The 13,158-nt window shown below is 42.0% G+C and overlaps 1 protein-coding gene across 1 annotated transcript; it reads left to right on the top strand.

Annotated features, from left to right (window-relative positions):
- The first annotated feature begins 5,774 nt into the window (after positions 1 to 5,774).
- On the top strand, positions 5,775 to 12,864 carry LOC115135593 (mucin-2-like). The gene has a single exon (XM_029670443.2). The coding sequence runs from the start codon at positions 5,886 to 5,888 to the stop codon at positions 11,874 to 11,876; it is 5,991 nt and encodes a 1,996-aa protein (XP_029526303.2). The 5' UTR covers positions 5,775 to 5,885; the 3' UTR covers positions 11,877 to 12,864.
- Positions 12,865 to 13,158: the final 294 nt, after the last annotated feature.

Below are 13,158 nucleotides of genomic sequence, written 5' to 3'. Positions count from 1 at the left end.
ACATCCAACTTGTATTTCCTAAAAAATGTTGTTTTGAACGTAAATGCACTGTCATTTAAGATTTAAACCGGAAGATTTGTCTCTGCTCCATGGGAATATGTTTAGAATTGCAGTAAATTACCTTGACAACTGCAAAAATTGAGGGGGGGCCTTTAAAATGTTATTTCCCAAGGCCCAAGATTTGGTTAGTCCAGCCATGCGGTGCAGCAGTCATAGTAAAACTCCTTGTGTGCTATTTTTGTTGTAATCTAAAGTTGGAGTTGTGTTCTGATTTTAAGGGGGTCCCTGATGCATTTGCTATAACAAAAGGAATCCCCACCCAAAAATGTTCCAATCATGTCAGCATGACTTGATCAACTCCATGTGACTTGTGTCAGTTACATGTTTTAATCATACCAATTGAGGTTTACATTTAAAAGCAGTCCAGCACTGCTGGTATCGATAGAGCTAAGTGACTCACTGGTATCTGTCACCCCCACCTTCCCATGCCTCTGAAACTTTCAAAGTCGCAGTCTCCAGGAAACCGTCACCAGTATAGCGGGTTACTTTCTGGTCGATACGACCTACTAAAAGATATTTATATTCCTCCCACTGCTTTTTGGAGTCATCTCCCTGGGACAACCAGCCTATTTCTGGTGTCTTTCTTGCTCATTCTCCCTCTCGCCCTCCCCTCTCCACACCTCCCTGCCTCCCCAAACTAGTTCCTGAAGGTCAGCCTGCTGTTCTAGTTTGAACTTTGAGAATAATTAGACAGAATGAAACCAGGACAGTGAGGAGAGCTGGTGCCACGGCAACGTAACTCAGTGAGATCAGGGGACGGGTGCCTCAGGTCTGTTGCGTATCGACGTCCCTAAGGAAGGAAGTCGTACTGTAGCTCAGTGGGCGACGACACTTATATACACCACACTTCTGCTTCATGATTGGCAAAAGCTCAGTCAGTTGCTGTCACTTCCTCACCATCCTACCCTAGTTGCTAGTGAGGTAGAAGAGGGAGGTTTTGTGTGGGGACAGAGAAGTGGATCAATGGAGGCGGTTGCTAAATACACAAGACTTACACAAGACTAACAGCATAGAGACATACATGGACAGCATATGGGAAGAGTTTCCCTCATGACCCCTCCGCTGCATAGACTGCAGCTAGGTCACCTCCAATGAGGCATGAGCAGTGTGGGCAGGATTCAGCTGCTTGTTTTACCATCTTTAATGATCTCCTGTGGATATGTCGCATATACTTACTAAATACAGTACACAAAAATTGTAACAAACTGTATTTTGTCCTCTTTCACTTCACTTCCTTTTATTCCGTAGTTGCCAACATGGCTCGATAGGCATAATCATGTGATCAGTCAGGTGTGTGCGTATAGCTGACAAGTGAACAGGACAGAACAGACCTTTACTGTCAGTTTACCTTTTGAGGCCAGCGTCACTCTCATCCCGATTTATGACAGAACTAGCTACATTAGTCTGAATCATGTACGATGAAACAATTACACCTGAGCAAGAACTAAAATCACTAAGCAAGCTTTCCAACAAACAATGCATGCTCTCATTCAAGTCCATTACTGGTAGCCATCACATGGTTAACCTGACTGCTCTCCTTTTTGGCTCAGCAGTGAAAAGCAGAGCCGGAGAGAGATCCAGTTTCAGTGTGAGGATGTAGCAGAGATCTCGCCTGGATATGACCTGATTTGAGACCATTGTTACACTTGTGGGTGGAGGGAGGGAATGATAAAATGAGGTCACAGGAGAATCAGCCCGTCGTAGAATAGAACCTGATAAACTAAAACCATCCATTCGTCTCCACGCTCCCTCCGCAAGCTCTTGTTTCCAGGACAACTCCCACAATGAACATCTGATGCGTTGTTATGGCAAGATGTGTTTTTGAGTTATAATGGAGCACAACAGGTTGTCGTTACAGCACAGCCTTCCTATTTCATCTTCCTCTCTGAAGTTCACCGTCCCAACAGTTCATCACTATTCACTGCACCTCTGTGTAGTTTCCTTAGAACCTTAGTATGTTCCTCTGTAATACAATGCTTAAATGTATAACATCGTCTTCACCACGAAAGCCAGGAACTGGGACTTCTGTCACATAGCATTATTGGGTTTATGAATGGTCGGCTTGTTTTGTTTATGTAAGTGACTTGCTGAGGGTTTTTGGGCACTGGCCTTAGGACGTGCATTGAGCATGTCATGTTAGATAGTGGGTTAGGATACTCCACAGTGTACTGTATAGAGAAGATGTGTGTGAACAGCAGTAGGTGTGCTAGTAAGTGTAGGTGTTCTCTTGTATAACAGACAGTGTATTTGTGTAGGAGTGGTGGGTGTAGGTGAGTATTAATGTACTGTAAGTGTGCCCCCGTGTAAAGAGTTTATGTGTTAATTCTGTGAGAATCACAGTACTGCCCCACATATATAACCCCCTCCATTCCTCTCTACCTCGACCCTGGGCCCTGTGGACTGGGATCTGCTACCTCCTCCTCGTTAGCAGACCTCCCTAATTATACCCTAATGAGGTGTCGGGCCTGTGGGGCCTTAATCACTTCAATATTTAAAGAAAGAAGTCTATATGTCTTATTTCTTTATCTGGTCTGTGGGATTAACATTGGGAAGTGAGACAGTATGGCGGAAAACCCATCACCTCTGGCCTAGTTACCACTCGGATAGGAACAGTCTTCCTCGCTCATTATGAGCCAATATCATTTTCATCCCGACAGTTTGACTGAGAGAACCAGTCAAACATGAATCCTGTTGCTATGCAACTACAGTATCACTCTCTATTTTTGATCAGATTACCAGTACAACATGGAGCTCATAGCAAATCAAATAAGAAGCTAATCCGTTCAAGTCAACATGCATGTGATGTAAGAGCTAGGGAATATAAAGCACTGCTGCTCGTCGTTTTGGGTGGCACATAGAAAAAGGTTATGCTTTTGAGTAACCAATTACTACCACAATATTATTGTAAGTATTTAGCTAGTAAAGGGGGATGTTAGCGGATTCTAAACCTGATCCCCCCAAAATAGTCTTGCCATTCATTGACTCCCATTGACTCCCATTGACTCCGCCCAGCCAAGCACTGACCTATGATCCCCTCCATCCTCACCCTCTTCACCTTCACCTACACTGGAGTGATCTATTACAGGAGGCCACTGTAATAGCTGCTTGACACTTCTACCTTATCTGACCTCCAGGGCCAGGCGATTAGAGATAATCTCAAATTCGCAGACCTTTAGACTGAGCTGGAGGGAGATTTGAGAGTGGCTAGGCGATCCTGGAACTAGAATAGAACTGAATCAATGGTGGCTGTGGCTGTCTAGTAACAGGTACAAATAACTCTGTAACGATAACAGTCTTTTTTTTTTTTTTTTGCCCTGAATGACCCAACTTTTTTTATGCCTCCCACCCCCTCACCACTACCACCTTCACATCTCTCATAAAAAGAGGTTACAGTTGCTGACAGCATACCATGCCTATAAATAACATCTCTCAGTTAATTATAAATGTACAGATATGTATACCTGATTAAGTATTCCCTGTTAAAATACTGCATGAAGCGCTCTGCATTTTCAAGCAAGGGTTCCCCCTAGTGGATAAACAATAGAACATCTCAAAGCCGCAGCAGCTACAAACGCGACATGAAAACATACCTACAATTTGGAGATCTTATGTGATTCAGTTGAAAACACGAGTCGTAAACAAACTGAATCTATGTTGCCCCGATCAAGTGTTTCCAGAACATCTAGAACAGAGGGAAAAATACACCAGCTGCTGTTGAAATAAAACAATCGACAGCAAACATTTCTCATCCCATCCCACAACATAACTCACCACAAACAAACAAAACCTGAAATGTTGCTGTTAAAGATGTGTGGGTAGTAAATGCGTACCAAAAAAATGTGGGTGTTTCTCTGACAGGGTAGAAAGTGTGATGGAGAGTATATGACTGGCTGGGATGCAAAGCAGGTAAGGCATAGGAGGGTAAGAATGAGTTACTGTACCATGTGTGCCACACACTGTGAGACCATCCTATGGTCCAGGACTATCCGTGTCCTTCCACTCATCCTATCTCAGGTAAATATGGCACCCCTATCTCAGAGAAATAGTTTGTTTACAGTGTTGTTGTTTTTTTGTATTGCTTAGGTTCAATTACAACATAACGTCTGATGTAAGATGTTGCAAAGTGCATTTGTCACTGATGCTATTAACCAATTTGGTCAATAACAAACAAACAAAAAGTTTAAAACATACGTAGAAATTGATTGGCGTGCGTAAAGTATGGTGCATAGAGTCCAGGGTACGTAAAGGAAAGCGAAACAACAGAATATGTCATGGACAGAAGTGATATCGGGGACATTTGGTTAGAGGAGAAAGAAGAATAAAACACGCAGACTAATAATTGAATGAGCGTTTTGAGTCAACATTACTAATAGAAGTCTTATTGATGCCGCCTTATTGATGCCGGTTTTGCATGATTTCCTCATTTGCAAGATGCACCACTCCTTGCGGACAGCTACATGACCACTGTATCTCTCAGGCAAATGAAGTCACCCGAGGGCTAAAGATGTGTCAGTTGTCCTCTGTATAGTTAATCACGAATCTCTTTCAGACTCGGTTGAACTTACTGCTCGACATCTTGTGTTTTGAACTTTCACTACTTAGCTGAGAATTGATCACACCATGTTGTTCTGCCTGGTTTGCCAAAGTTAACAGTCAGCTGCTGCTGAAACTATAAACATAATTCCCCTTTTTGGCATGTGAGGATGTTCTCCTGGATGCATTTGATCTCAGATTTGATATGTTTATGAAAGCTTTGGTACTCTGTACAGAGTACAACTAAGACAGCATGGCAGGTCGATTTCAAGTAGGGAAAGGGAAAGTGGGATACCTTGTCAATTGTACAACTGGATGCATTCAACTGAAATCTGCTGCAATTTGCTTGCATGCCAGTATGTATTAAGAGTGAACGTACTTTCCCATGTACTGTATGAACACACACTTGTGTACCCTCCAGGATCATACATGAGGGAATGTCCTGGTCACACTATGGCAGAGAAAACCCTCTCTCTTCTCATTATCATTACAGGCAAGTATAGCTCTTTCCATAAAAACGAACACAGTATGGATTTACTTTTCAGATACAATAGATGTTTTAGATGTTTGTCAGTATGCAAGACAAATTGTTTTTCCAATTATATAATGGCCACTAAATTCATTTGCTTTACAAATAGCCATGATCAACATGAATTGCTTAGGTGAACATTTTCTTTGGATAGCCCATCTGTAGATGCTCTACAGACTATCAGTAACATTTCAACTCATTTTCTACTAACCTCAGCCCTAACTTTAACATTAACCTGTATCCTAACCCTAACCTTAAACTTAACCCTTACCCTAACCTTAACCCTTATTGCAAACCGAACCCCAACCTTAACCTTAGCAAGCAGTTGCTTATCAACAGATAGCTTGTTGATAGTATGTCCATCTGTAGAGCATTTACAGATGGACTAACCGGACTGTCCAAATAAAGTGTGACCTCAATGATGAGTAATACAATCAGCACACCTCTGTCTTCTTGCAGGAATTGTTCACAACACTATGTCACCATTGCCAGGCAATGCGTTCAGGTATACAAATCCTATGCTTTACAGTATCTTTGGTTTCATTGTTTTATTGCCTTGTTTACTCCATGTCAGTAACTACTAAATGTACACTTATAAAAGAGGATCATTACACCATTACATTTATCTCAATGGTTTGTCTTCAGGGTGAATGGAAGAGCACATGACCCCTATGTTGACATCAGTGGCACTACCCAACCCACTACTGGTCCAGGATATCCTGAATCTACAGTTTCCTCTGAAATATTAGCTACCACCACATCCATGGACCTGTCTGTATACACCACTGAAACATCCTTTACAAAGTCACAACAGGGAGAGTCAAACCCCGCTTCAACAACATTAGGAGCTCCCTCACCTGGGGATGAAATCATGACGGAAACCTCACATGTCCTGGCAACCACTTTTACACAAGCACCTTCCACCAAAGAACCCCCTGGAAGCACGTCTCAGATCGACCTTGCGACGAAAATGCCCGCACAATTTGAAATAGCAAATGTAAAGGCCATAGAAACTACAAACAAATTGGAAGAAACTTCATATGAGACAAAAACAACAGAGAGAACAACTGCAACTGCAGAATCATCGGAAAAGTCAGAGGTTAAAACATCTGAAATGTGGACAGGTGCATTTGAACCGGACCGTGTTGACGCTCCTGTAAGATCCTCAACTTCAAAAGACACGAGAACTACACCCACAACCTCTTCTTTGATAACTACACCCACAACCTCTTCTTTGATAACTACACCCACAACCTCTTCTTTGATAACAACACCTAAAATGAAATTGGCAATCAAATCAGAAATTGCACCAGCATCTGTATATGCTTCAAACTCATCTGGCATGTTAAGAACAACGACATTACAAACCATAGCAACAACTAGGACATTAGGGCGGGAAACGTTTGAGCTGTTAGCCACCTCTCCTGGAAAACCATCTGAAAGAACATTAGAGACGTCAACTATAATGCCAATGTCCACATCTGCTTCTTCGGCGCCAGGCAGCGTTTCTGAGACATTGTCTGCAATTACATCACCAAGGATAACTTTTGCCACTGTTGCATTCCTACCTATTGTATCAGTTCCTACACCTGATAGCCCATTGGAAACTAAAGCTACAGCTACGACAGAACGTACAGGTGAAAGCAATCCTAAAACCACAGCTGCGACTCCGTATGAAACAACTGATACAGACACACCTGAAACATCATCCACAACCCCATCAACTAAACCTAAAACATCATCCACTTATACAACATTCCCATCAACTGCACCTGAGACATCTGTGAAAGTCACTAAAGAACCCTTTACAACAGATGTAACCATGGCCATGAGCTCATCAGAAAAACTGTCAACAGTCTACTTTCAAGCATATCAAACCACAACTACAACTGATACATCAACTATAACTTCTACAACAAGTGACTCTTCAACTATTCCTGTATCTGCAACATTGTTGACAGTTACAGCAGAAAGGATAACTACATTCCCCCCATCAACCGAACCTAAAACAGCATCCACAGCCACATACACAACAATCCCACACACCGAAACTGAAACATTAACCACAACTACAACATCCATATCAACCAAACCTGAAACATCATCAACAGCCACATACACACCATCCCCATCAACTGAACCCAAAACATCATACAGAACTACAACATTCCCATCGACCGAAACGGAATCATCATCCACAACTACATCACCCCCATCAACCGTACCTCAAACATCATCCACAACTACAACATCCCTATCAACTGAAACAGAAACATCATACATATCCACAACAACCTTATCAACTGAAACTGAAACATCATCCACAACTACAACATCCATATCAGCCAAACCTGAAACATCATCCACAGCCACATACACAACATCCCCATCAACCAAACCTGAAACATCATCCACAACTACAACATTCCCATCGCCCGAAACTACAACATTCCCATCAACTGAAACTGAAACATCATCCACAACTACAACATCCATATCAACCAAACCTGAAACATCATCCACAGCTGCATACACAACATCCCCATCAATCAAACCTGAAACATCATCCACAACTACAACATTCCCATCAGCCGTAACTGCAACATCCACATCAACCAAACCTGAAACATCATCCACAGCTACATACACAACATCCCCATCAATCGAACCTGAAACATCATCCACAACTACAACATCCCCATCGACCGAAACTGAAACATCATCCACACCTACAACATTCCCATCAGCCGTAACTGCAACATCCACATCAACCAAACCTGAAACATCATCCACAGCTACATACACAACATCCCCATCAATCGAACCTGAAACATCATCCACAACTACAACATCCCCATCGACCGAAACTGAAACATCATCCACACCTACAACATTCCCATCAACCGTAACTGCAACATCCACATCAACCAAACCTGAAACATCATCCACAGCTACATACACAACACCCCCATCAACCAAACCTGAAACATCATCCACAACTACAACATTCCCATTCACCGAAACTAAAACATCATCCACTATTGCAACATCCATATCAAACAAACATGAAACATCACCCACCGCCACATACACAACATTCCCATCAACCGAAATTGAAACATCATTCACAACACCCCCATCAACCAAACCTGAAATATCGTACACAACCACATACATGACATCCCTATCAACCGAAACTGAAACATACATATCCACAACAACCTTATCAACTGAACCTGATACATCATCCACAACTACAATATTCCCATCAACTGAAACTGAAACATCATCCACAACTACAACATCCATATCAACCAAACCTGGAACATCATCCACAGCCACATACACAACATCCCCATCCACCAAACCTGAAACATCATCCACAACTACAACATTCCCATCGACCGAAACAGAAACCTCATCCACAACTACAACATTCCCATCAACCAAACCAGAAACATCATACACAGCCACATACATTACTGACCCATCAACTGAAACTGAAACATCTTCCACATCCACAACATCCCTATCAACTGAAACTGAAACATCATACATATCCACAACAACCTTATCAACGGAAGCTGAAACATCATCCACAACTACAACATCCATATCAGCCAAACCTGAAACATCATCCACAGCCACATACACAACATCCCCATCAACCAAACTTGAAACATCATCCACAACTACAACATTCCCATCGCCCGAAACTACAACATTCCCATCAACTGAAACTGAAACATCATCCACAGCTACATACACAACATCCCCATCAATCGAACCTGAAACATCATCCACAACTACAACATTCCCATCAGCCGTAACTGCAACATCCACATCAACCAAACCTGAAACATCATCCACAGCTACATACACAACATCCCCATCAATCAAACCTGAAACATCATCCACAACTACAACATCCCCATTGACCGAAACTGAAACATCATCCACACCTACAACATTCCCATCAACCGTAACTGCAACATCCACATCAACCAAACCTGAAACATCATCCACAGCCACATACACAACACCCCTATCAACTGTACCTGAAACATCATCCACAACTACAACATTCCCATCAACCGAAACTAAAACATCATCCACTATTGCAACATCCATATCAAACAAACATGAAACATCACCCACCGCCACATACACAACATTCCCATCAACCGAAATTGAAACATCATTCACAACACCCCCATCAACCGAACCTGAAATATCGTACACAACCACATACATGACATCCCTATCAACCGAAATTGAAACATCATACATATCCACAACAACCTTATCAACTGAACCTGATACATCATCCACAACTACAACATTCCCATCATCTGAAACTGAAACATCATCCACAACTACAACATCCATATCAACCAAACCTGGAACATCATCCACAGCCACATACACAACATCCCCATCCACCAAACCTGAAACATCATCCACAACTACAACATTCCCATCGACCGAAACAGAAACATCCTCCAAAACTACAACATTCCCATCAACTAAAACTGAAACATCCTCCATAGCCAGAAACACATCATCTCCACCAACTGAACCAGAAACCTCATCCACAACTACAACATTCCCATCAACCAAACCAGAAACATCATACACAGCCACATACATTACTGACCCATCAACTGAAACTGAAACATCTTCCACATCCACAACATCCCTATCAACTGAAACTGAAACATCATACATATCCACAACAACCTTATCAACGGAAGCTGAAACATCATCCACAACTACAACATCCATGTCAGCTAAACCTGAAACATCATCCACAGCCACATACACAACATCCCCATCAACCGAAACAGAAACATCCTCCAAAACTACAACATTCCCATCAACTGAAACATCATCCACAACTACAACATCCATATCAACCAAACCTGAAACATCATCCACAGCCACATACACAACATCCCCATCAACCGAAACAGAAACATCCTCCAAAACTACAACATTCCCATCAACTGAAACATCATCCACAACTACAACATCCATATCAACCAAACTTGAAACATCATCCACAGCCACATACACATCCCCATCAACCGAAAATGAAACCTCATCCACAACATCCAAATCAACCCAAACTGAAACATCATCCACAGATACAATATCCACATCAACTAAACCTGAAACAACATCCACAACTACAACATTCCCAACGACCATAACTACAACATCATCCACGACTACATCCCCATTAACCGAACCTGAAACATCATCCACAGTCAGGAACACATCATCTCCACCAACCAAACCAGAAACATCATACATAACCACACACATTACTTACCCATCAACTGAAACCTCCTCCACATCCACAACCACCCCATCAACTGAAACTGAAACATCATCCACATCCACAACATCCCCATCATCGGAAATTGACACATCATCCACATCCATAACATACCCATCAACTGAAATTGAAACATCATCCACATCCACAACAACCCCATCAACTGAAACATCATCCACATCCACAACATTCCCATCAGCTGAAACATCATCCACAGATACAACATCCATATCAATCAAACCTGAAACATCCTCCACAGCCACATACACAACATTCCCATCAACCGAAACTGAAACATCATCCAAAACCACAACATTCCCATCAACCATAACTGCAACATCATCCACAACTACAACATCCCCATTAACCAAACCTGAAACATCATCCACATCCACAACAACCCCATCAACCGAACCTGAATCATCATACACAACCACATACATGATATCCCCATCAATCGAAACGGAAACATCATCCACAACAACCCTATCAACTGAAACTGAAACATCATCCATAACTACAACATCTGCAATATCAAAACGTGAAACATCAGTGAATGTCATATCTGAAACATTTACAATAGATGGAACCACAACCACTATCTCAGTAGAAAAACGTTCAACAGCCTCCCTTCAAACATTTAAAACCACAACTGAGACATCAATAACTACACTTGAAACTCCAGTTTCTACACCAAGTGACTCTTCAGCTAACACTGTACCTGCAACACTGTCTACAGTTACATCAGGAAGGATAACTACGGCCCCACCAACTGAATCACCATTAGACACATCCAAAGCTACATTTGAGACATCAATATCAACCATTCCAGTAACTACAGAGATAACCCCCACCGGAATATCAGCTACAACAGAAAGTCGAACAGCAACAACCTCACCTGGAAATGTATTGACAACTACAATCACATCCTCAATATCTGCTTCAACTACTGAGGGAAAAACAGAAAACCCATCTTCCATCACTCCGGAACCTCCAGCTACAAACACACGTGTTACATCAGCATTTACAGCCTCTTCAGAGAGGATGAGTATATCAACATCGAGTACCCTCCCAGAAATCACAACTCAGAATTTGACATCTACTTTAACATCTACCTTTTCTGCAGCAACTACTTCAAATCACAGCATAACTCGGATGACAACAACAACAAAAACGACAAATGCCACTGCAGGTTCAGTCATAACTAAAACTGGCAGTGTGACAGACAAAGTTGACTCAATCGAACCTAAATCTTCAACGACCACACCTGTGCCAATCCCACCTCCAACCTCATCAACTAATGATATCTTTATGACCATTACTTTGGTTATCCTATTATTGATGTTGGTTGCTATAACTTTAGTTATTTTTATCTTTGATCAAAATCCTTGCAGAGAGACCTATAATTTATAACATCTTTGACACAAAATGTATTTTTGACTGAAAGGACCTCACGTAGTAGACAATTGCAACCTCAAGAAAGGGAGAGTAAGAAATCTATCCCGTGTTGATGTCACCTGAAAGGATTTAGTGCCTTTGAACGGGGTATGGTAGTAGGTGCCAGGCACATCGGTTTGAGTGTGTCAAGAACTGCAACGCTGCTTGTTTTTTTCACACTCAACAGTTTCCCGTGTGAATCAAGAATGGTCCACCACCCAAAGGACAACCAACTTGACAACTGTGAGAAAGAATTGGAGTCCACATGGGCCAGCATCCCTGTGGAATTCTTTTCGACACCTTGCCCTGATGAATTGAGGCTACTCCGAGGGCAAAAGGGAGTGCAACTCAATATTAGGAAGGCGTTCCTAATGTTTTGTACACTGTGTATACACTCTTAGAAAGAAGGGTTCCAAAAGGATTCTTCGGTTGTCCCCATAGGAAAACCCTTTTTGGTTCCAGATATAACCCTTTTGTGTTCAATGTAGAACCTTCTGCACCAAAAAGGGTTCTTCAAAGAGTTCTCCTATGGGGACAGGCGAAGAACCCTTATAGGTTCTAGATAGCTTCCAACTTACCGTAACTTTGTTGTTAAAGTATTATAAAAACATGGGATGCCAAACCCGCTCACATGATTCGTTAACTCTTGAGGTTCCTCGGGTCTCCACTGAATTAGGTAAATCTGCTTTTAGTTTTAATGCACCTCATTGTTGTAACCAACTGCAAAAATCACTGCAATTGGATGCTCTGATGTTTTTTAATTTTTAATTTCGCCTTTATTTAACCAGGTAGGCCAGTTGAGAACACCTTTATTTAACCAGGTAGGCCAGTTGAGAACACCTTTATTTAACCAGGTCGGCCAGTTGAGAACACCTTTATTTAACCAGGTAGGCCAGTTGAGAACACCTTTATTTAACCAGGTAGGCCAGTTGAGAACACCTTTATTTAACCAGGTAGGCCAGTTGAGAACACCTTTATTTAACCAGGTCGGCCAGTTGAGAACACCTTTATTTAACCAGGTAGGCCAGTTGAGAACACCTTTATTTAACCAGGTAGGCCAGTTGAGAACACCTTTATTTAACCAGGTAGGCCAGTTGAGAACACCTTTATTTAACCAGGTAGGCCAGTTGAGAACACCTTTATTTAACCAGGTAGGCCGGTTGAGAACACCTTTATTTAACCAGGTAGGCCAGTTGAGAACACCTTTATTTAACCAGGTAGGCCAGTTGAGAACACCTTTTTTTAACCAGGTAGGCCA

This window comes from Oncorhynchus nerka, linkage group LG10 (assembly GCF_034236695.1).
Source record: "Oncorhynchus nerka isolate Pitt River linkage group LG10, Oner_Uvic_2.0, whole genome shotgun sequence".
Classification (NCBI taxonomy): Eukaryota; Metazoa; Chordata; class Actinopteri; order Salmoniformes; family Salmonidae; genus Oncorhynchus; species Oncorhynchus nerka.
The sequence above is the reverse complement of the archived record's forward strand: the minus strand, read 5'-3'. Positions and strand labels throughout refer to the sequence as shown.